The 26,452-nt window shown below is 41.0% G+C and overlaps 1 protein-coding gene across 2 annotated transcripts; it reads right to left on the reverse strand.

Annotated features, from left to right (window-relative positions):
• Positions 1 to 415: 415 nt before the first annotated feature.
• On the reverse strand, positions 416 to 5,242 carry LOC133912522 (acyl carrier protein 2, mitochondrial-like). 2 transcript variants are annotated; one of them, XM_062355308.1, is made up of 2 exons: positions 4,862 to 5,227; positions 416 to 883 (listed from the first exon to the last, which is right to left on the reverse strand). In XM_062355308.1, exons 1-2 carry the CDS (start codon positions 5,084 to 5,086, stop codon positions 707 to 709), a joined length of 402 nt encoding a protein of 133 aa, XP_062211292.1. In that variant the 5' UTR covers positions 5,087 to 5,227; the 3' UTR covers positions 416 to 706. The 2 variants fall into 2 exon arrangements, with proteins under 2 accessions (XP_062211292.1, XP_062211290.1); XM_062355306.1 differs by lacking the exon at positions 416 to 883 and adding an exon at positions 1,464 to 1,717 and having other exon boundaries at positions 4,862 to 5,242.
• Between the last annotated feature and the right edge of the window lie 21,210 nt (positions 5,243 to 26,452).

A 26,452-nucleotide genomic window follows, 5' to 3' on the forward strand; every position in this document is an offset into this window, starting at 1 on the left:
CATGAATGGACTTACTAAGACGTGAATCAGTCAATGGTCATGGCAAGCATGAAACATTACATGCAAGCACCTTCACTTGTATCAACTTGTTTACGTTGTAACAATGCAGGAAGGTACACTGCTAGAGCCAATGCTCAATAAGTTGGATCTGATCGTTCTTGTAAATGCAATGTGGAAAAGGAATAACATATATACGATTGTTGTTCGTGCAAATACAGTGCAAACGATTTGGGTACATGAGAACTGAACAACGATAATCGGCATCTTAACATATAAATCATTAATGTGCTAGACTCATGCTGCAGTGTTCTTAGAGTCTGCTGTGTTTTGCGGCAAACACCAAATTAGTCATGATTTGCATAACATTTTGAGCAATGCAAAAGCAGAAAAAACTATACCAAGCAAATAGAGAGGATACCTATGTAAAATAATACTTACAAAGCATGCATGATACTTCAACAATGGTCCATTCGATAATGTACTAATGGCACTACTGTTCAGGAGTGCTTCATTGACATCTGCAGACCCTGGGCACGAAACTATATCTTTAATGAGAGGTGAAAGCCCCATAAAAGAAAACTTGTTCCTTCTCAGGATCAAACATCTTATTTAGTCCAGAGTTCAGACGATCCATAGTTGCAGAAAAACGTTCCAAAAAGGTTTCATGACAATAAAACTTAACAACTATAGCAGGCAATTCGTTTGTTCATTTTGCTTGCGGGTGTGAGGCAATGAAGTCAACTGCAACTTTGATGGAGTCAATCTTGTCAGTTTCATTGTCAGGTATCTCAAAACCAAATTCCTCTTCCAAGGCCATGACAACCTCCACTGCGTCCAAACTGTCTAGGCCAAGATCATTCTTGAAATGGGCATCTGGTGTCACCTACAAGTCGTTGGAAAATAAACTGATTCAGGATTTGAGCATAAACTATTTAAGCTTACACACAAATATGGCAACTAAACACTCATGTCTAAACAGTATTCACTTATTTGAGTTGTACAAATATCTGAAGAATAAATAGGTATAGGTTCCAAATCAAGGCAATAACTCACTGTTTATCAGCTGCAAAACCTGAACCTAAGCAATTTTTTCTTATGTCCAACGGAGGCCTCTAGAGTCACTTATGCATAGTGGGATACTAAAGCGCGCTGATAAAGTGAAGAAAAACAGTGGTCAACCTGACATGAGAAAAGTCTGGAAAGAGATTTGAAAGAATCGAATATTCCTAAAGAACTATCAATAGATAGAAGCACGTGAAAATTAACAATCTACATATCATAACCATAACTTATGTATCATCTTCTTGTACTGTTATTAATTTTACTATATTTTACTATTACTATACCTTTAATATTATTGTTGTTTTCTTGTCATCTTTTTAATTAGATCATGTAGGTTTCATCTGTAGCCTACCCTAACTTGCTTGGGACTAAAAGGCTTTGTTGTTGGTGTGCATATGTTTTCTTGCTCCATCACACATTAGTACAATAACACGCAGCAAACTAGATTGCTGACAGATCAAAGTTAGGGCTATTATGAACGATTTTCAGTACTCACTGATCCTTGCTGATTCCCCGCAGTTATCGTACATAGAGCACCAATTTCTGAACTGTCATGTTTATCTAAAATTTTCGGTAGTGCAGCACAATGGCGCTCACTGTTAGCATACCCAATTATGCAAGTACCATTAGTACCACCTTGACCTTCAATTAACAGCTTCAGGCATAATACAAAATCCACAGGTTAATGAGATGAATTCACCAACTATTCATGGGGATCAGCAGAAGCACAGTTCGCAGCCAGTGCACAGTGATGATATTTTCTTTCTCTTTTTAAACGGTTTTAAATCCCTAAATTCATATGAATTTGTTTGCTGATAAAATTCACTTAAAAGAATCTTTAAAAATTCTCAGAAATACTAGAGACCGATAAGAGTCTACTATTACATTTCCATAATTTACCAATTCTCAAAAACTTGTTTGCTGATATGAAATGCATGTTTCTAAATTACCAAATCCAAATAAATTTGCCAAAATTCAGAGAAATACCCAGAAATAAATAGTTAACTATTTATTTCTGGGTATTTACTAACACTCCAAATTTTGGAGTGTTTACATAACCACAATATCTGCTAACAGAAATTAAGAAACGTAAAGAAAGCAAACCCATAAGCTCCTAAATATAGCTATCTTAACAAGATACCAACATACTACTCACACAAAACACATGTAAGAGAAACGATAACCTCATAAGCTAGGCCGAAAACCACAAAACATCAAGAAAACAATATAATCATGTCAAATTCTTGTCTACCTTCTGGTATTTATTCCCCAAGTTCCCCTCCATCCCCATGCACTCAACACATCCTCATCGCCCTTATCTACCAAATACCATATCTCCTAGCCCCATCGCATCCACGTCTCCTTTCTCCCAGTTAGCAATGGCTGGCTACCACATGATGGAGCTCAACAACATCCACCGGTGGCTTCCACCAGAGATCCTGCAGGATATCGGCGTTAACAAAGCTGATGAGCTGCATGACCTGGCCATCATCGAGGAGCTTGCATCTCGTCTCATGGAAGTCCTCAACAGCACTATGAAAAGATACCAATGTCATCATCCCGCTCATGTCAGGGCAACTCCTACCACCAGCGCCCCCCTGCAAACACAGTTCTATCGGCTGGACAGTCGGGATTGCATTGCAAACAGAAATGCCAATGCACAGACAGTGGAAGCATGGCCACTTTTGAGCAATGATGGAATTCTGGACCAAACCATTAATCTGCCAAGGTCTGCTCCGGCAAAGCAGCGACAATTTGATACAGTTCTGCTGCCAGCAAAGCAGAGCAGCAGAGGAACCGGGGTTTTCCTGCCACACACAAAGGCGTACCACCAAATAACTAGAGGAGCTAACCCTCCAAGGACCAGTAGTCCAGACATGAAGCCGCGTTGCATTAAGCAGCAACGCAAACAAAAGCAACGGCAGGAACTCCATCTGCATGCCCATGCAATGGGCGCCACACATGAGCAGCAGGCACACAAGACGAATGGAGCAAATGCTGCATCTCATGATTGCCCCAGTGAGCTAGGCCTCCCACAGGAATGGATCTATTGATCATGCAAGTGCATGAACTACACCAATGCAAGCATGAACGATGATTAAACACATTTATAACAAGTAGCTGCAGCAATAAAATTATGGAGTAGTCACCAACGATGTTGCTGTCTAGTCAGTTGGGGAAATAAGATCGAGGTCCTCACTCCTGATTAAGTTGTATTATGTCCTTAATCTTATGTATGCAACGAATGTCATTTTGGCAATGTTCACCTAGACGCTAGATGTAGACAGACGATCACCCTGTGACTAGCGTCTAATCGTTGTCTAGACTCGACGCCAAGCTCTCGACTAAATTGGACGCCAAGCTCTAGACTAAATTGGACGCCAAGCCCTCGAATAGCATCTAGTCGTCGTCTAGACGCGTTAGCGACTGCCTACGAGAACACTGCATTTTGAACACAAGCATGGCACAAATTTGACAGCTAATGTCTATAATATGATTTTGCAAAAGCATGGTACAATGAAAGTATAATGAATATTGCAGTAATACTTTTACTTGGCCAATCTATCTCCTCGTATTAGTAGTTGAAGTTTCAAAATTTTAGCTGCACATTTTACAATGTTACTTACATTTGTATGAGGAAGAAAAACATATTCAATGGTTAAAATTTTCACCCTTTTCTGTACATATGTATGTAGCCTATTCCGTGCTAACATATGAGTGAGGCATGATTGGAAACATTTCTAACATAAACTACATTCATAGGGACATGTAAAGTGAGTAAGTGACACTGCTTTTCTCACCATGTCAAGTGCACGCCTTAATTTATCTTTGCCTCCTATACGAAGATATGAAGTATTGGTGTTCATGCCTTCACCCTAACTAGTGTACCTACCAATATTGTATGCCATACAATTTGGTAGCACAAGCTATTAAGATTTAAGTGGTTGATTTCTCTTGGTGTTCTGGGGCTTTGGGCTAGTGCGACTCCGCCAGTAGGCAGCAGAGAAGAGTGAGATTTGAAGTGAAGAGGAGATGCTTGCATGGCAGCTAGCTTCTTTCCTAATTGTAGTCTAAATCTAAGTCCTCAAGCTAAATTGCTTGTTCAAGAAAAATAAGAGAAGTTTTTGTTCACATTAACACCAGGTACAATTAGACCAATTGACTGATCCATAGCCAAGAAGGCTAATCCTAAAACGTACATACAATTAAACAAAATCCCAAAAAGGAGATGAATTTTTTTGTAAAATATCAAATTCTAAGTATAGCCACTTTTAGAGTATCTTCTCCATATACATATGATCCATGTTTCTTTCCGATTACATCTAAAACACATAGTCATTGCAACACAAAGGGGGAAAACGTGTTTATTAACAGCTCCTGCACGCAAAAAAAAAAAAGACCTATAGCAATTAGGGAATTACCCTGAGTGCTAAAATGTCCACGTGATAAGAGCTAAAGTTCACCAGCTATCCATGTGGATAAACAGAAGCACACTTTGCACAGCGACGCGCATAAACGACATCACAACCTGCAGAGCTTATGCCGTCCAGCTGAAACAACTCGTCTAACGATTAGTCCGACCACCCTACATAAAAATGCCTATCTAGAATGAAGAATGAGCACAGATCCGTCCACCCAACAGCTTCTGGGTTTTACGCTAAATTCTCATCTTAAAAACAAAATTCAAAGAAATGGTTACTAGAAATAGAATGGCACACTCAGCGTCTCGTCCAAGCAACTCTCGTTCCAGCTAACCACCAACGGAGGGAGAGGGAGGGTCACACACACTAGTATGTACCTTGGAGGGGTCGTCGATCTTCTGGAAGTTCCTGACAACCTTGATGATGCGGTCGGTGACCTCGCTCTTGTCCAGGAACGACCCCTTGGCCTCCTCCGACGACATCGACCGCCGCCCCCACATGGCCCCCTGAAGCGCCGCCGCCGGCCTGACGGACGCCGCCGACGGGGCGGCCGCCAAGCGGAGGTGCCTCAGAAGCAGGCTCCTAGCCGCCGCCGCTGCCATTCGGGGGAGATGAGTGGGTACTGAAGCCTCGGGGAGAGGATCGGAGGCGCTGCACGGTGCGGCAGCGGTGGCGGCGAGAGGAGATGGTTGCTACGGCTGCGGAGCGGAGGTGGGAGAGACGAGAGCAGTGGGTTTTAGGCCCTTTAGGCCGTACGCGTGGATGGGCCTATTTTCTCTTGGCCCAGGTTTGCGATGACCTGGCCGTCTCGGTGTTTTTTTTTCTTTTTTCTTTTGATTTTTTTCTTCACACATTTTCATTCTAAAACCTTTACCTTAGTCAGCGTGTTTTACTAAAATACCCATATTAAAGTCAGTGGGAAGTAGAATTTCAGCGTGTTTTACTAAAATGCCCATATTAAAGTAAGTGGGAAATAGAATTTTGATTGAATGAGTGTGGTGAATTGATAGCATAGGTGTTATTAATTGAATATAGAAAAAATCGAGTGAGATAAATATATCATAGATATAAAAGAATTTATTGTAATATTTTGAGTGAATTATACAAAACTATTAGTATTATGCTATTTGTAATACAAAACTACAAGTATTGTGGTTAGTAACATAAAATTATAAGTATTTTGCATTAATTTTACATAAAATCTGATTTTAATTAGATTTTTTTACAAAACCTAATTTTACAAATATTTTTTTATGTTCCAAGGACTAAAACGATATATAAACAAAAACAGAGACAATACAGAGGAGCAGACCTACTGTCCACGACGTTGAGAGGAAGGGCAAGAAGCAACGAGCTGACTAGGAATAAAAAAGTTGTTCATAGGTTCGTTAAAGAAACCATAACTAAGGAGAGAGACTCGTTTCAGTCAGTTGGTGCTTTGATTTCCTACTCGATTCATGATCCGGTGGGAGCCACAAAGTAGTACCAAGCTAGGGGTGACAGAGCAATCATGTCTCACCGGCTATAATTGAGACGATAATCACAGCTTTATTATCCACTCTACTGGGGCCAGATGTCCAACATAGGGTGTTAGGTTCAACCTAGTTTAGGCTATCTAACAAATATTTTAAAATTTTATCTTTTATAATATTATATAATATCTCTTAGTACTATATAGTATTTTTAATTTTTTTATCTCTAATAATTAACTTATTTCTTATATTCTATTACTCTCTTCTTTCGAATCCAAATTCATCATCTATAGACAGTGTTGTGGAAGCTCTATCCCTCCCGCAAATTTGCCATTCCTCCCTCCGTCCCGATTCGCACCCATATCACTGTAGCAGTGAAAGCCGACTCCACTAGAGCATTTTTGCGGACGTACAAAGGTCGTATCAGGTACTGTAGCACTCAAAAACAACTCCGCTAGAGATAGCCTTAGATAGGTAATCTATCATAGGTTCATCCTATAAATTTTAGTAGGATTATATCATCTCTCATGTTTATACTACTAGCAACTACACACATATTTCATACACGTAGAATCAATTCATAATATAGCTGTCACGTCTCCAAAATCGTAATTATATCATTAAGAATAAGTATGCATCATTAGCATCATGTTTATTTGTTAGATTCTTTTGGTGGTTTAACTTGCGTTTAAAGTTATGAAAATACTTAATATTAAAGTTTCTTTTAGTTTTTATCCCGCATAGGCATGGTAGGTGAGTCCAATTTAAATTGGCCTCATCTCATTTTATTATCGCTGCACAAGAATTCTTAAAATTTATAGAGCACTAGAGCATCTTTTTGGGTAAATAGAAGAGAGAAGGAAAATGAGAGAGAAAGAATAGAATTTCAGCTGAAATATTTCATTACTGTAAAGTGTGAGACCCAGTGCCGGTCCCACCACTTCTTTCTCTCTCACTCGGTTGCAAGACCAGCAACTCCACCTCACTCCCTCACTACCTATCGTGCTCCCTCTCTTTCACACACACTCTCTTTCTCACTCCAACCAGCCAAAGAGCAAAAAAGGGTAGTAGCTCCCTCTCCTCTCTCAAGTTCTCTCTCACTTCTCAAAAATCTACCCTCAAGAAGCAAAAATCGAGATATGCATGTCATTCCATTGCCTTTCCTATATCCCTAGCTCCCCATCCATCCAAGATTTTCTTGCATACATGAAGATTTAGAGGTTTTGCAAATCAATTTTTGTCACCCCTCTCTTTTCTAAAAATTTCAGCACTTTGGTCTCTCTTCTCCGAGCCATTTTCTCCGATTCTTCCCCAACTGACAATCACCAACCATGGCAAAGGACCTTAAGTAAGTTCTCTAGGCTCCCTCAGTGATAATGCAGGTTTGGTTTGGTTGGATTCGAGTTTAGGAGCTACGTTCTTGAAAATGATGATGCACCGTTGTGTTCTTAAAATGGAGCTAGTATGAGGAGTTTTGAAGGAGTTAGAGCTAGTGATTTTAGCTTGTAGAGTGGGTAAATTAGGTTTAGAATTCATGCATTATTACCAAACATGCTTATCCTCAATTTAAAGAGACATGCAAGTTGAATCGGCCGACGAATTATCGAAAAACTCGTGTTCTGCTAGAACCCAGAGATTCCGGGTTAATCCAAACAATTTTTAATAGAGAACCATCACCTGGAAGTTCTGATACCTGAAGGTTCCGAGTTCAACCCAGACCTTCCGAATTTACTGTTCATTAGAGGTTGTTTTAATTAATTTTATTGATAGCTTATGTATTTCGTAGTTAATTCATACAAACTCTAAAAATCATGAAATAAATTGCATTAGCTTCTTATGAGCATGAACTACATTTAAAATATTGAAACTCAATAAAATACTTTTTAAAAGCTAATTAATTAATTATGTTTTAGTTTAATTAAATCACAGTTAATTAATATCATGTCCTAAAATTATTAAACCACTTGAAAAATTCATTATGATCAGTGCTATCTAAGAAAAATATACTTTAATATAAAAGTATTTTTTAAATTGTGAAGCTCATTTAATCTTCATAGCTAGTTTAATTATGGTCTTTTTAAACAGACCTTAAATAAATCTTTTATGCCATGAGCTTTCGCACTTCAATTCATATGATTCTTATTGTCTCATATTCTTTACTGAATACCTCATATCCCATTTAATTTTCATGGCATTGGTGCATGTATCATAGCATTTCGTCACATTAATTGTGATGCACTGTTCTTTCTTTTAGCGATCAATGAGCCGAAGAGCGACGGGGATATTCTTGATGTGGAACATGATTGCGATATTGTGTGTGAAGCCCTTGAGCAAGGCAAGTATCTAAGCATATTGCACCTATTACTTTAGATCATATGTTGTCTTTAATTTGATAAAGTATGCTATATGTATGTCATGCATGATAGTTAGTCGAGATTGGGTTTTGCGAGTAGATCCTAATTGTTGCATTATCTTTCCTTGATATTATTATCCTTTGATCCATTATAATCCTGGGGAACAACACTTAATGGTCTAATTTAAAATAAATGTGTTATGCTTAGTAAGGCTTAGGTCATCGGTAGAAGTTGAGCGGTGGTTCGACCATCGTTTGCGAGCTTAGGACTTAGTTTTATTCACAAAGACAATGATGATGTGTAAGTTAGTAAGGATGAGGCGAGGTTCGGGCGAGCAATAGGGATGGCTCAAGAAGGGAGTCTCGGATGCTATAGGCCCGCTTGAATCGTTTAAGGACCGACTGTTGTTGTAGTTGGCTTTGGTACTTCCTGTACTTACCACATGTCGATATAATTGCAAGATAAATCGAATACCTTTTGTAGTTGTGACCTCTTGGCTTATTGGCCTATGGTGTCGTGGGCATAATAGGTTTGTAGAGGTAACATCGTAAAAGTATTATGGGCATAATAGGCTTGTATAGGTATCTAGTTTGCTCTGGGAGTAGTTCTAGCTATCTCCACACCTTTAGGCGTAACTAGGGTGCTCTGGGAGTAGCCCTAGTGGATCTCCGCACATATAGATACATGTTCAAATGGTCGAGACTCAATTGAAAAAGGTTTACATGGGTACCACATGTGTGCACTTTAGCGGGTGACACAAGCCAAATGGTTCTCGTGTCGTGTGGGTAAAAATGTACCTCTGCAGGGTGTAAGATTAATTTGAATTGTCGTGCTCTCAGTTATGAGCATGGTGCTATCCATTTACATCAGTCGTAGAGTTTTCGATATCGGGATGTTGTATCGTATGTTGAGAAGTGGTTGGTGGTGTTGATATGGTACAAGTTACAACTTTGTTATGTTATGATCTCGAGATATAAGGGTGCTTTGTAGGTGTAAATATTTACACTAGAGTTAAAAATCGCTTTTGCATATGAAGTTACTTAACCTTTGTGGCTGAGTCCTTGCTAATTACCCATATGCATTTTTCTTGGAGTCACGCTATTTATAAGTGTCATTATGGATTAAGTCTTGTGAGTACCTTCATACTCACGTGGTTTGTTTGCTTTTCAGGTAAGGAAGATTTAGTTTTTGGCTACTTTACGCCCGCTGATGTTGGCGACGAGTAAGAGTAGTGACATTCTACTTGTGTGTTGTTAGTTTGGGGTGGCGCCTTAGGGCAAACAACGCTACTCATCTTTTGTCGTCATGTAACCTATTCCGCTGCGTAACTACTCTAATAAATGTTCGGGTTATATATTTTGTTGTAAAGTTTAATCTACTTAAGGACTTATAACTTAATTTAATTACTCGATTTTTATTATGTCTTGTGATGATGTGCTTGTTGTAAAAGCGTGTGTTCCGATTATGTAAGTAAACACATACTGGGACTACCGGAATGATATTCTAGTTAATCATTGTGGGTGTGATTATGGAAAATGATTGTCCTAATGGTTAGCTCAAATACCATTTGGACGGTTTCTCACAGTATGGCATCAGAGCTTGATTTAATGAAGTAGCCAAAAAATACTTAGGATGAGATAATAAAACATGTCAACCTCACTAAGACAACCTACTAAAGTTTATCTTTAGTTTCTAAGTGTTTGCTCCATTTTATTCCTCATCTTATCTTAGAGCTTTTCGTACCTCTGTTTGTTGATAATCTGTTTAAACATGATCTCTAACTCATCCCTTTCTTAATGGGTTAAGGATGACTGCTCTTACATTGGTGATGGTTACTCATGCTGAGGATGTGGAAGGTTTTCCCGCACTCCTCCGCGAGATGCTTTGGCGCACGAACTTCACCTATGTGCCGGAGTATGCTGTGTATGCTCGAGGAGTCGGGCCGATTTGGTGGACTACTTGGCGACCGTAGATATTCGGGCTAGAATTATCGAAGGTGGGGCTAATCCCCACTACTTTTGGGCAGTTGAAACTTTGGAAGAAATGACGGTCCATGTTACGGCGCACAAGGCAATGGCTGCCCTTCGGGATGAGTTGTCAGTTCTACAAGGATGATCGTTCATCTACTTTCCAATCCGGGGCAACAATGCCAACTACTTCGAAGATATCCCGGATGCGGCTCCTTTGAATGAGCACCACATGGTAGAGTTGGTTCGCTCCTTAGACCAATCCTACCGTTGCGTGGTGGCTGAGCTTTAGGAGACGTGAAGGCGCTACAATCGGCTGCAGCACGCGATGGAACCACAAGTGCGCTGCAGATTGGTGAACCGCAGGGTGTTGTATGGAGAGGGCCATATGACGTCATATGGCATGTCACCTCAAAATCACCGTTTTTCGGTGGTACACGACACACAGGTACCTCGTCCCTGTGGCCGAGGTGCGAGAGCATACAATGGATTGCAAGTGTCGTAGTTCTACAACTCGGGGTACACGAGAAAAATGTTGTTAGACGAGTCGTAGCCTCTCACCCACCCTGATGCCAGTGACGACACGAGCTCCCCCCAACATCATCTCTTGGATGAATTTCTGGAGGACTTTATTCGGGATCCGTATCATGGGTGGTTTTACGTTTATGGATTTAAGAATTATGTAAGGGCGTAGTTTCTTTTCGCAAAACTTATGGACGATTAAAAATTAGCTATACTATGCCCTATGTATGAGACTTATATGATGTACCTTTGTGTTGTATGAGTATTATGATTGTTTAATATATCTTTCAATTATGTTGATTGCTATTTATTATGTTGTCATTTTACTCATGTTGCATTGACGCAATTGATGACAAAGGTAAGAAGGTAAGGGACGCATCTCCATAGCGGTTAATATCAGAGGCTCAACCAGTGTGAGACAGAGGGCATGTGGAACCGTTCGGTGATGGTACGAGAAGTGATTACGTTAGCAATAATGTATGAACATCTACCATATGATGGTAGTTATAGTTGTCTATCTATGTGGCGATTACATGAGGTGTCCCACAACGTGAAGGTACGAGAAGTGAATATGTTGGCAACAACATATGAAACATCATTTGTGTGGCGAGTTGTACAAGCACCGTTCACGTGAAAAACATTTCTTTCTCGCGCGAAGGGTGATGACTGTGATTTTTATGTTTGTTTGGGGAGTGATGTACTCGAGAAAGAATCACGTAGATAAGGATTGAGCATACTTCATTTCCTATCTCTCATTTCGCACGCAACTAGTCATCATGGGCTTTAAGGAGCCTAACCTTATTCATGTTGTTTATTCATTGCTTATCATCCTAAATTCCTTTTCATTATCTTCCTTGTCAAGATCTTGTCGTCACTAATCTTGGATTGACGGCAGGATGAGGACCCGTGATAATTTGGTGATCTTCCTGAGGGTTCCAACGAGAACAATCCTGTGCCGCCTCCGCCGCCGAGCATGGCAGATGTGCTCTTGCAAATCAGGCAGAATCGACAAGAATAAACCACTTTGCTTGAGGCACTCGTGCGTAATACGGCCCCTCAAGGAGGAAGAGGAGCCGGGCGTCATGACGACTACTAGTATTTTCTCCGCACTAGTCCTCCTATCTTCATGCGCGCTGAGGACCCTCTCGATACGGACCATTGGCTTCCGGCAGAAGCTCACTCTCCTTCGGTGCGAGGACCACAAGAAGGCTCTCTTTGTCGTACATCAACTCCAAGGCGTGGTCGATGCGTGGCGGATGAACTATTTTGCCATGCACGCCACCAATCATCACGTCTCATGGGCGGAGTTCCGTCAAGCCTTTTGCAATTATCACATTCTCAAGGGGATGATAGAAATCAAGAAACGGTAATTTCTAGACCTCCAGCAGAGGGCCAAGTCAGTCATGGAGTATATGCAGTGTTCAACCACCTTGCCCAATATGCACCAAAAGAAGTTGACACTAATGAGAGGAAGCAACATCATTTCATGAGCGGTCTCTCATTAAAGATGCAATACTAATGGTCTAATTTAAAATATCACAATCAGGTTTCATATCAAGAATACCCCCGTAACCCCGGGGAATAGTACTTAATGGTCTAATTTAAAATGAATATGTTATGCTTAGCGAGCCTTAGATCATCGGTAGAAGTCAAGCAGTGGTTGAACCATCGTTCGTGAGCTTAGGGTTTACTTTTATTCACAAAGACAATGATGATAGATGGATGTGTAAGTTAGTAAGGATGAGGCGAGGTTCGAGCGGGCAATAGGGATAGCTCGAGAAGGGAGTCTCGGATACTATAGGCCTGTTTGAATCGTCTGAGGACCGACCGTTATTGTAGTTGGCTTTAGCACTTTCCGTACTTACCACATATCGATATAATGATAAGATAAGTTGAATACCTTTTGTAGCTGTGACCTTTTGACTTGTTGGCTTATGATGTCGTGGGCATAATAGGTTTGTAGAGGTAACGTTGTAAATATGTTGTGGACATAATAGGCTTGTAGAGGTATCTAGTTTACTTGTGTAGTAGTTCTAGCTACCTCTACACATTTAGGTGTAACTAGGGTGCTCCGGGAGTAGCCCTAGTGGACCTCCGCACCTATAGGTGCATGTTCAAACGGTCAGGGCTCAATTGGAAAAGGTTGACACGGGTACCCCATGTGTACACTTTAGCGGGTGACACAAGCCGAATGGTCCTCGTATCGTGTGTGTAAAGATGTACCCCTACAGGGTGTAAGATCAATTCGAATTGTTGTGCTCTCGCTTATGAGCACGTTTCTGTCCATTTACATCAATTGTAGAGTTTTTGATATTGGGATGTTGTGATAATATGTTGGGAAGTGGTTGATTATGTTGATAAGGAGTTGATATGGTACAAGTTACAACTTTGCTATGCTGATGATCTCAGGAAACAAGGATATTTTGGTTAGATGTAGATGGTTACACTTGATTCCAAATCACTTTTGCATATGAAGTTACTTAACCTTTGTGGCTGAGTCCTTACTAATTAACCATATGCATTTTCCTTGTAGTCGAACCATTTGTAAGTGTCATTATGGATTAAGTCTTTTGAGTACCATCATACTCACATGTTTTATTTGCTTTTCAAATGAGAAAGATTTAGTTTTTGGCTACTTTACGTCCGCCGATGTTGACGATGGGCAGTGGTGCCATTCTACTCGTGTGTTGTTAGTTTGGGTGGCACCTTAGAGCAAACGGCATTACCCATCTTTTGTCATCATGTAAATTATTCCGCTGCATACCTACTCTAATAAATATACGGGTTATGTATTTTATTGTAAAGTTTAATCTACTTAAGGACTTGTAACTTAATTTAATTACTCGCTCTTTATTATGTTTTACGATGATGTGTTTGTTGTAAAGGCGTGTGTTCTGATCCTGAAAGTAAACACTCGTTGGGACTACCGCAATAGTCTTCTGGTTAATCATTGTGGGTGTTATTATGGAAAATGATCATACTATTTGGACGGTATACCACAAAGCTAATGAGCATGAATTCGAGCTAATCATTAGGATGATGAATTTGTCAAGGACAAAACATTATGCAATGCATGCACATGCAATTCTAATGAACATTCACAAGTATACCACAAAATATTTGCAAAAGCTAAAAACTTCAAATGGCTATGAAAAGTAGAAGATGGAGCTCATAAATGCACAAAGGCTCAAACAGAAACAGTGACACAAGAACATGAAGTTGTAAAAGCTAAACCCAAGTAATTAGTTGGCGCATTTAATTTCACAAAGCCGAATCTTGTTCAAAGCGACCACCACTTAAGCATTCACTCGTGCCGAGGTAATACAAGCATTAAGAACTAGTCAACTTCAATCTTAAACTAGGCAAACAAGCGTTCATGACAGTAGACTTTGCAAATGCTAACATATGAAACCAAGACTTAGTTAGATCAAATGATTTAAAACAAAATTGAGCAATTAGGCATATTTTTTTTCATTTTTATCCTCAAATCACCTCTTATCCAAGCAAAGTGTCATGCGACTAGGTACGGTAAACACCTTGAGGCTTAAAGACAATCATATTGGACCATACTTTATCACAAGATATTTGATTCACAAGGAATCAAGTTTTCACATGATCAAGTCAAGTAGTGTCTTTGCGACACAAGGAACACATGTTCCCTCAAGGTTCTATCATGAGCTAAACATTTGACAAAGACAGAAAACATAATGCAATGTCCCAATCCACTGACTTAAACCAAGAAGTCTAGAGAAAGATATTTATCAAACTAGCCTTAACACAAGCATTGACTAAGCAAAAGCAATTATAAAAATGGTGATCAAGAATGTAGCATTTCATAGTTTAGATTATTCATAAAATTGTCAAATTTCGTCTTAAGGAAAGCTAGCTTACCTGAAATATTTCATGTCAAAGCATCAACAGAAGTCTAAGATTAAAAGCTTGCTCCGCACAACTACTCAACTTAGTCCAAATTCAAGTATAGCAATCTAAAATGCTAAAGACATACAAGTCAAAGTTCAACTACTATGATTGTTTTACATGATGTGACGCAATGCAAATGCAATAAAGTAAGATAGAGTACATAAAAGGCAACTCCCTCTCATACAATACCATAGGGATGATACACATTAAACTCTCCCTTTAAATAGGCAATTCTAGTAGCATCTAGAGGCTTGGTGAAGATATCGGTTAGCTAGTATTGGGTATCAATATATTTCAAATCTATATCTCATTGTAGTCTCTTAGAAAGTGAAATCTCACATCTATGTGTTTAGTTCTAGAGTGTTATACTAGATTATTGGCTAAGCTTATGGCACTGGTGTTGTCACACAAAAGTGGTACACTCCTAAAATCTAACCCAAAGTCCATAAAGGTACCAACCATCCACAAAATCTATGAGCAACAGCTAATGGCAGCTACATATTCAGCTTCAACAGTAGACTGCGTAACGCTAGACTGCTTACGAGAAGACCAACATACAAGAGAAGTACCCAAGAAATAACATGTACCAAAAATACTCTAGCTATCAATTCTACACCCAGCAAAATCCGCATTAGAAAAACCTCGAAAAAGAAAGTGAAGTGAAAGTAGAAAACCAGAGTCGATACTTGAGAGTGTGCTTGAGTTACCTCAGAATGCGTTTCACCACTTGGTGGTGAGACGTCCTCGATGAAGTTTGGAAGCGTGCGCAGAGACAAATAGCAAAGTGGATGTCTGATCTTGTCTCCGTCAGGTACAGAAGGGAGCCAATCATGCTCCTGAACTCCCACTGGTCCACTGCTTCGCCATTTTCATCTGGATCAAGCACAATCGAGGTAGTCATTGGTGTCGCTAAGGGCTTCGTGTCACGCATGTCAAACTTCTTCAGCAGCTCCTTGGTGTAATTCGTCTGGTTGATGAATGTACCCTACTTACATTGCTTGATTTGAAATCCAAGGAGCAAGTTGAGCTCGCCCATCATCGACATCTCGAACTCCCTGCTCACAGTTCTGTGAACTTAGCCATAAGTACATGAGAAGAGCCACCAAAATGATATCATCCACGTAAATCTGAACAAGTAGGAAATCTTTTTCATGCCTGAGAGTTAATAAAGTTTTATCAACCGACTCCATGACATACTCATGCTGTAACAAGAAAGTTTTAAAGCTATCATACCAAGCCCTAGGTGCTTGCTTAAGCCCATACAAATCTTTCTAAAGCTTGTATACTCTATGTGGGTATTTGGTGTGTTCAAATCATGGGGGTTGCTTGACATAGACCTTTTCCTGTATAAAACAATTTAGGAACACACTCTTGACATCCATTTGATACAGCTTGAAACCCTAGGATGCCGTAAAAGCAAGAAGAATACTAATGGCTTCTAGCCTAGCTACTAGAGTAAAGTTCTCTCCAAAGTATATCCTCTCTATTTGAGTGAAACCCTGAGTCACTAGTCTAGCATTGTTTCTCACTACAGACCCATCCTTCCCCTGTTTGTTTTTGAAAACCCATTTTGTGCCTATGGTGTGAACATTGGGAGGTGTCTCTACAATAACCCAAACTTGGTTTCTCTCTAAGTTTTCTAACTCTTCATGCATGATATTGACCCAATTTGAATCAGATAAAGCATGTCTAATATCATAAGGCTTAAAAGAAGCAACGAATGCAAAATCAGTAAAATAAGCATGAGAAGCTGACTTGGACCTAGTTACCCTCTCATCGAGATCTCCAATCATCATTTGTGGGGGATGTCGTCGATGAATGTGTTAAGGGGCCTCACGCCATGAGAGAACCTCCCCCTCAAACATAGCTGGTGCAGGCTTGAGAGTAGCTGAAGTGGATGTAGAGGCTGCATAACCCTCTGCTGGAGTAGAAGAAGGAGCCAGCTTTAGAGTAGGTGTGGTCAAGGTAAGTAGTGGATCTTCCTCGTCATCACCGAGAGTTGAAAGGTTAACATCTACAAAGATGTTCTCACACTAGGGGTTGTTTCATCAAAAGTTACATCTCAGGATTCCATGATGGTGTTAGTGTCAAGATTATAAACCCTATAAGTATGACTATGAAGAGAATACTCCAAGAAAATACCATCAGAAGAATGTGACTTGAACTTGTCGAGATTGCTACGCTTTAGGATGAAGCACCGACAACCAAAAACTCTCAAATGTGAAACCTTTGGCTTCCTCTCAAAGCGCAACTCGTAAGAAGTCAAATTCAAGATCGAGCGTAAGAAAAAAATTTAAAGTCATGTTCTTTCTTTTAACAACACCATTCTATTGAGGAGCGTGGGCAGAAAATTGATGTTCAATACCATGTTCAAGGCAGAAAGTATCAAAGAGATAGTTCTTAAACTCGGTGCTATGATCACTGCAATTTGCTTTCAATGCACTTAGGAGTTCTTTGAACAATCTCAAAGCTAAGCTCTGAAAGTGTGAGAACACTTCATCCTTGCTTACAAGAAAGAAGACCCAAGAATAATGAGAGTAATCATTAACAATAACAAGTACACACCACTTTTCGCCCACCGAACGATTCAGGGAAGGACTAACAATGTCCATATGGAGAAGTTCTCCCGGTCATTCAGTCACCACCAGGTTGCCTGGTGGATGAGGAGCTGCAACCATCTTGCCATGCCAACAAGGAGCACAAATAAGATTATTCTCAAACTTGAGCTTGAGCAATCCTCGGATCAAGCATAAGACACTCAAACGAGTAAGCAAATCAAAGATCATGTGCCCTAGTCTGCTATGCCACATCCAAAGCTTAGAAGATTGTTAGGCAATTAAACACCGAGAAGAACTAGAAGACTCAGAAAAATTGGCTCTAAAAACTCTCCCAACTCAAGAGATCTTATAAATCAAAGCGTCAGAAGAATCAAGAACTCGAGAAGTATTGTGCTTGAAACGCACTTCCAAGTCATCATCAAGCAACTAAGATACAAAAAGCAAGTTGTATCCCAAATGCTTAACTAAAGCCACATCTTTAAGAGTTGTATCACAGATGTTCAACTAAAGCCACATCTTTAAGAGTGAAACTCTCATTTACCTTTACCGTTCCTTTGGCCTTCACTCTACCTTTTCGATCATCCCCGAATGCGATATACTCATGATGTTTCGTTGGGGTGAGGCTAGAGAACCATGATGAATCTCTAGTCATGTGACCTGAATAACCGAGTCAATGAGCCACTTGTTCTCTAAGACTCCACCTGCCACCTACATATGAGAAGAATAGAAGGTGGATGGCTCAGTACTGGGGTTAGTCAAAAACCTCTTGGGAATCCAGTACTGGGTCATCCGCCCTGAAGCAGAAACAGTAGGTACATGCAACTTAACACCAACACGCTGGGGGTGAGTACCATGATGAGGAAAACGTAGTCTGCCTAAGTGATGGGACTCAAAGTCTCTTACACATAGATTAAAACCATATGAGTCGTGGTAAAATCCATGCTAGGCAACGCCTTTAGGAAAAGACTAAAAAGCGCTAGAGACTCATGAATAGGAGCGGGAAAAATACTCATATATACTAACAGAGGCGCCGTACATGTCCCAGGTACTCCACTCCCACTCATGCTACTCATCTCTACTATGGCGAAAGCAAAACTCAACCAAGTGACCCTTCCTCTGACAGTAGGTGAAATGGTAAAGTCTCTCGGGAGCTCGACTGTTGGTCACTCTAGGCTCTCTCATAGAGGCTCTCATATTAAGTTATGGAGCTTTCTTGGGTTGTGGTGTGGGTTTCTTCTTGATGGGTTGTGATATCAGTTTCTTCTTGATGGGTGATGGTGTAACATCAATCTTGGATTTTTCGACTTCTAGGGTAGTAGATGTAGTGAATACAGTCTCACTCTCCCCATTATAGGCCACCCTCTCAAAACCCAATCCAAGAGTCAAACCCGTCTTGTTAATACATATCTTGGTCTGGGCCAAAATCAAATTTATTTTCCCTTTGTCCTCTAAGCACTTCTCCACTAGAGAAGGATGTACTCATTCTCTATCAAAAACTTTTGAACTTGCCTTCTAACCTAGCTGAGCTTGTCCTAAAAGACTATGCATATAGAATAGTTCGGCTGGACATCCTTTGAACACCCATCACTCTCCAATCTAGATTCTAACTCCTTAAGGCGTTTGTCTTTCAGTTCAACATCCTTTGCAAGTAAATGATAATTCTTGCAAGCACCTAAGAGAGTAGACCTAGACTCCTCAAGTAGCTTCTTCTCGGCACTCTCAAGTCGACTGATGAGTTGAGCATGCACATTCTGAAGCTCGATAAGTTCAGCCATGACAATCAAACAACTCTCACACTCCTCAACATCAGACCTAGACCTAAGCAATACAAGTTCAGTAGATACAGACTCATACTTTGGTCTAAGCTCCTTCAACTCACGCACAACTTTCTTAAGTAACCTATCCTGGCTAACAAGAGCATCATTCAAAGTATTGACTTAGATGGAAAGCTTGGGGTCATTCTCGTTGTCGTTATCATCCGCCATGAAGCAGAGTCCGATGAAGGCCTTGGCCTTCTTCTTGCTCTTCACTTGCGGTTCCTCCTCCTCCGATCTCTCCTCCTCGCTTGAAGAGGTGTTAATGTCGCTAAGAGCCGCCACAAACACCCAAGAAGCAGCCTTGGCCGCCTTCTTGGTCATCTTATCGTGGTTCTTCTTGAAAAAGAGCTTCTTTTTCTTTTTCTTATGCTTAGTATAGTCGTGATCGCTGTCCTCCTTCTTCTTGACCTTGGGGGCAAACCGCCTTGAAATGAGTGGTTTCACCACACTCAAAACAAGCTCGAGAACCCTCTCTTCCGATCTCTTCTGTTGTTGTAGAAGCAAGTGAACTTCTTCACAATGAGCGCAAGGTCCTCATCATCCAGTGCGTCTACCTACTACTATGTGATAGAAACTAAGAAAGACAAAGTAAATCTACTATGTGAAGTGTTAGCATAAGAAAAACTAGCTCCAGCCTGATTACCACCACTAGATGTGAAAATCAATGTCATGTTCTGAGATAGGAAGTTTCTGATACCGATCCGAGCCACCTTGGCTATCTCGGTGGACTTGAACTTGCTGAAGAGTTCATCACAAGTTAATGTGTCGTAACTTGGCGAATCTTCAATGCTTGACATCTACTTCCCATATGCTACAGTCAAGAGCATAGAGAAGCTTGATCGCTCTCTCATGGTCAAAATAGAGAAAAACACCAGTGGATCTAAGGTTGCTAACAATTTCATCTAAAGGAGCAAACATAGCATCCAAAGACTCTCTAGGGTTCTGTATGAACATCTAGTATTCCTAGTTGCATGTACTTTTGCACCTGGCCTTGATATGGTTAGTATCCTCATGAAAGACACTAAGAGTGGATCATATCTCACGAGCAGTACGAATGTGCTTAACTCTGTCAAACTCATTACGACCCAAGCTAATGAACAATATATTGTGAGCCTTGTTGTTGGCCTTATATTGTTCAATTTGGGCTGGAGAAGAACGAGCGACAAGAATCACATAGTTCGAGTCCACAGTCTCCCATATTGCATTTTCTTGGCTTAAGAGATAAGCCTCCATGCGTACCTTTTAGTACGAAAAATGTCGACCATCGAAGAACGGAATTTTCTCACTTCTCTCTATTGTCGCCTAAGGATCACAAAGCCAGTTAAGGTCAACAAGTGATCTAACCGACTCTGATACCAGTTTTAGGATCGAGAATTACGACTAGAAGGGGGTGAATAGGTGCCTTACAAATTTCTTACGAAATAGATGGTCTACTCCTTGTTCACCCAACGCTCCTCAAAAACGCACAAACAGAAACATAAACTTTAGAGACACAAAGCGAGAAATAAAGTTTCAAGGTAACATGACTCCACGGATGGAATATAAACCATATGCTCTATTCAAAATCATTCTATGTATCTTTGAGCACAAAAGCTTGAAACTTGAACGAAGAACAAAGCAAAAAAAAATCATTGAAAGAAGCAACTCTCCAAGTTAATGGTCTAAAGATAAGAGGATTCAAGATCCTCTCAAATACATTATTATATGAACATTTATGCCACTAACAATAAGAAGAACAACTTCCCAAAGTTAAAAAATCGCAGCTCAAAGGCAAAAACGAAAATCAACAAGAAAATCACAACCGAAAAAGGAAAACTTGTAAACTTGCAAGGGAACCAATAGAGAGAGACTAGAAAGAGTGGAATTCAAACATATGCAAAAACATAAACTTCATTACTCAAAGAGGTTAACACTATTTTAGGCAGATTATAAGGATTTTTCTCTCACAAACTCTCACCTATTACATAGACTAAGCACTCATCTTCCTTTCCTCTAAAATCCTAGCACCAGGTTCTCAAATGAGTGGCATAAGGGGCTCAAGTGGCTAGTTCACCCTCTCCTATAGCCCTACCCCTCTATTTATAGGCTAGAAAACTTGATCCTAAGTTTTCTAGCTTGTTACTAAAATATCCCTCTCTTGTAGTACACTCACACCTACCATCGAGGTTATTTTGATCCATTTCTTGCTCCATACATCGAACGGCCATGGCGCCTTCATGGCTTAGCTTCGCCTCGATGTAAGCTTCGTGATGGTGCCACATACTCCTCCAATCCTCTCATATTTTTAAGGCCCAACCATGAAACCCTCTGCACGCTTCTCAAAGCATGATTCGTCACTTGCTTACACCATAAGCAATCGCTCTGATGTCAACACAGGTACTCCATCATGCGATCCTGACCACCAGCAAGTCTCTCCCACTCCCGATCCCTCGGACCACCTTGTTAGTTACACCGATATCCCTTTCGCTTGACTTTGTTAATATGCCGTCTTCATCCTCCGTTTCATGCTTCGCGTGACCTCCACGTGCACCAAGCACTCGCTTAACCCCGATCACCATCGATCGCCAAGTTGCATCTATCACCTTTACACTATGAGGCAAGCAAATACATTTCTTCAACTCTAACTCCAGCCAATCCATAATCAAAATGTGAAACCAAGCTCAAGCAATCCAAAACTTGACAAACTAAATCGATAAAATTATCAACCACTCATCACATATGAAGCATATAGGCCCCTAATTCGTGTTTTGGTAATTAATGACAATAAAAAATTTGTAGACTAACATGTTTATTTGAGTTATGAAAAGGTTAGTCACAAAGGTGTTGCGAAGCTAGAAGAAGGATGTGTGAAAAATATGAAAATAGCTAGCTCAAGGTAAATGTATAATTATAGGGTATTTTCTTTTATCGGTCGAAGGAGATTAAAGAAGAAAATTGACCGGATTAATAGGATAAGTGTCGTACTATTAAGTGTGGTTGATGTGCGTTTACTTGAGACATCTATCGTGCCATAATTGCTCAAACTTGCATTTCATATAGAGTGGGAAATTTAGTTTGAGAGAAAGCAAAGAAAGACGACCTTTGAGGTATTTCTGAGTTATGACGATCTGACCGCCAGAACGGCTGGTCTGACCACTGTATAATAAATGCTGTTTTGTTCAAATTACAAGTGTCGTTGTTTGACCGAAGGGCTTTGCCGGTCTGATCGCTGTATAACCATGTTTGAGATGTGTTCGGACCTTAGTACCGGTCTGACTATGGTACGGCCTGGTTTGACCGCCAAGGAATAGAGGGGTTCAGACCCTCTGCTCTGGCTGGCGGTCTGACCACCGGGCATGGCCAGTCTGACCACCGGGAACTGGGAGTTTTGGCACTCTGTTCTCTGCTCGTTGTCTAACTGTCGGGCATGGTCGATTTGATCGCTGGGGAATAGAGAGTTTTGGCACTCTGTTCCATGCTCGTGGTCTAATAGAGAGGGTTGGCGGTCTGACCGCCAGCCTATGTCAGAAGTCATCATCACAACTTTATAGTTGTTGAACGGCCGACGGTCTAACCGCTAGTTGACCTGCGATCTGACCGCTAGTCACAAAGGTGTCAAATCAGCAGAAATAATCATATTTTGGAGTGTGGCCTATATATAGTCGCTTGGCTGGTTCAAGGGAGGTCTCTAGCACTTCAATACAATACATTTGATCTCTTTTCCTTCTTCTCTCCCTCTCTTAGCTTAGTGGTTGCATACTTAAGAGTGTGAGAGTATCTAGTGCATAACTTTGAAGACTTTGAGCATTGAGGCACTAGTGATCCTTCAAGTAAGAGTCATCGACTTGTTACTCTTGGAGGTTGCACCTCCTAGTCAGCTTAGAGATTGTTGCGCTGTTGAGTCCTTCAAAGAAGATTGTGAAGGAGCTACGGTGGTGATTGTGAGAGACTTTGAGCACACCTTACCAGAGTGGCAAAGTGCTACTCTAGTGGAATCGAGGTAGTGAGTAGTTTATTGCTCTATTTCAGTTTAAGATCAAGTTGCTCGATGTGAGTCCTTTCTTCTTGTGAGAATTGGATACTTGCTAGAGAAGCGGTTAGAAGTTTGAACTCATCTCAACATGAATTAGGGGTGATCGGCAAATCACTGATACCACGGGATAAACTTCAAGTGTCATCTCTTGAGCTATCTACTTTATTGTTGAGCTATTTACTTTCATGAAATTTACCTTATGCAAGCTCCAAATATAAAAAATTTAATGCACCAAATATCAAAAAGGAATTTTTTCGGCCTTAAAAACTAATTGTTCTGTGTAGAGAATATTCCACCCGTCTAGGTCCACTTCTTGCTCCTCATCTTCTTCATCTCCGGTTCTGACCATGAGCATGCATCCCGTGGTGTTCTCCCTATTGAGCCTTAATGAGGTCATTTGCACCATCAACCATGCTACCCCAGGAAACCTAAGTTTTCTATACTTCAATGCTAGGGGAGGAGGAGAGCTTGGCTATGGGAAGGAGTTTCCTGGAGAAGGCAGGTGGTCGAGAGTGGCGGTGGTAGCACAGGGTGATGGTGGGAGTGGTGACGCATCCCATTGGTTGAAGCGATTGTGGGGAAGAAGGGGTGCACGACGGTGGTCTTACGTCCAACTGATGCGGCGTATAACATTCCCACGCAAAAACACCCCTAGGTCATGTTAGGACACCTGATGGCATTTAATTGGTTCCCTTGCCACGGTGTAGGTCAGCGCAGGCAAGCATGAGCGGTTACGGATGGAGTTGATGCTCAAACATGCAGTCAACGCTTCAACTGGGCATCATGCGAGCATGTGGAGGCACCAGTTTGGGGGGAAGGTAAAAAACCGCTGAGTAGACAGATGCTTAAAAGGGGCTCATGAGTTTTTTCGAGAAATTTAAGCATCTATTAGTTAGTTGTTTTGTGGTAGGTTAGGGCTCTTGTACATGTGCTTGATGAGGTAGTATTTATTCTCCCTCTCAAACATATGTATAAACATCTTTGCATTGGACATGTCCTCAGTGGCTTAGTCTCCACAACAACCCCATGCTGTCAAGAATCCATTGATTCAGACTTATGATCCTCCTTTGGGGAGCATTTAAAGTCAAAATCATGCGTGAAACACAACAGTAGTGTACTATGATTTCACACACAAGGAGCACTGTGTAAGCGTGCACTGATTGACACTCACCCTTGATGCGCACCAGCACTACCCCACAACATGGAAGTTGGAGAAATAATTCTGTGAGACTTTCTCTTCATCTTCTTCATCTCTGGTTCCAACCATGAGCATGCATCCTGTGGTGTTCTCCCTATTGAGCCTTAACGAGGTCATTTGCGCCGTCAACCATGCTACCCCAGGAAACCTAAGTTTTCTATACTTCAATGCTAGGGGAGGAGGAGAGGTTGTCTATGGGAAGGAGTTGCCTGGAGAAGGCAGGTGGTCGAGAGTGTCGGAGGCAACATGGGGTGCCACCGAAGGCAGCACGGGGTGATGGTGGGAGCGGTGACGCATCCCACTAGTTGAAGCGACTATGGGGAACCAGGGGTGCGTGACAGTGGTCTTACGTCCAACCGATGCAGCGTATAACATTCCCACACAAAAACACCCTTAGGTCATGCTCAACGCGAAGACATGTCGGGGCACCTAATGGCATTTAATCGGTTGCCTTGCCATGGTGTAGGCCAGCACGGGCAAGCATGAGCAGTTAGGAATGGAGTCAATGCTCAAACGTGCTATCAGCGCTTCAACTGGGCATCATGTGAGCATGTGGAGGCACCCGTTGGGGGGGGGGGGAGGTGAAAAATCGCTGAGTAGATAGATGCTTAAAAGGGGCTCATGAGTTTATCGAGAAATTTATTCATCTATTAGTTAGTTGTTTCTGTGGTAGGTTAGGGCTCTTGTACATGTGCTTGATGAGGTAGCATTTATTCTCCCTCAAACATCTGTAAAAACATCTTTGCACTGGGCATGCCCTCACTGGCTTAGTCGCCACAACAATCTCATGTGTCAAGAATCCATTGATTCAGACTTCCGGTCCTCCTCTGAGGAGCAGTCAAAGTCAAAATCATGCATGAAACACAACAATAGTGTACTGTGATTTCACACACAAGGAGCACCATGTAGGCGTGCACTGATTGACACTCACCCCTGATGCGCACCGCACTACCCCACAACACGGAAGCTGGGAAATAATCCTACGAGCCTTGGTCTATAAATTAGATCATATCCTAAATACATCAGACTAGAGCCGGACCTAGAGGGAGGCAAGCGAGGAAGCCACCCTGGCCCCCAAAATCCAAGGCCCTCTCCTGGTTAGCACTGAGATACTGGAGAGTGGTGATCTCGTCATAGGCCTGGGACACGAGTGCATCGCCTCCTTGTCTCCTCAAGATGGTGGGACTGTGAATCTCCTATTTTCCTCGTGCAATATGAACCCCTAGAACTAGAACCTTATCATTGAGAAACTTGAGGACAAATCATGTATTACTTCTAATGCAATGCAATGCAGACATGCGGTGGATTCGACCATGCATTTTCCACGCGAGAAATAAAAAAAGTTTGTGATATGTTCATGATGTGTGCTTTGATGGTTTTGACCATATGGTTTTCGTCTCGTCTAGTTCATGTTCCTCATGTGTGCTCTAATGGAGCATGTCTATAGGGAAGAGCTGTCAGCCACGGTGGACGGTGGTTCAACTGACACAGGAATAGGTCCATCAAACAACTACACGTTGCATCCCTGTGGTTGGTGATCAGTGATGGCTGGGTTGAACTCGAACTCTGCGCCTTAGCAGTAGCCCAAAATATTGAAATTAGCAATCCACTTGTGTGCAGAGAAATCGAATAGTCAATGAGATCGCTTCCTCTCGTCATCTCGTGCAATCCTGCCCTAATAGGTGACTTGGTGATTGGCGTTTCACGTTTGTCGTTTGCAGTAATCTATCAATTGATAAGTTGATGATACAAATTCTTACGAGTTCTACATGATAATTGGTATGATTTTTTTAATTTAAAATTATTGAAGAACTATTTGAATTCCACAATGTCTCAAAAAAGATTAAGTGGTTTGACAATTTTATGTATTAAGAATAAATTGCTAGATGATATTGATGTTAATACCATCATCAATGACTTCGTTTTTAGAAATGTTAGAAGAAATTATTTAAACTGATCTTTAAAAAGTGTTTGTGGTGACCGTTATTGTTAGATATACTTAAGTGTTTATTGGAAACAAGTTTTTTAATGTATTGAATATTATCTTTATAATTTATAGAGTTAATTTCATAAACCCACCATTTTTTTTCTAACAGTCACAAAACTACCACTTTTTACGGCTATTTCACAAAACTACCACTATCTTG

This window comes from Phragmites australis, chromosome 3, assembly GCF_958298935.1.
Source record: "Phragmites australis chromosome 3, lpPhrAust1.1, whole genome shotgun sequence".
Classification (NCBI taxonomy): Eukaryota; Viridiplantae; Streptophyta; class Magnoliopsida; order Poales; family Poaceae; genus Phragmites; species Phragmites australis.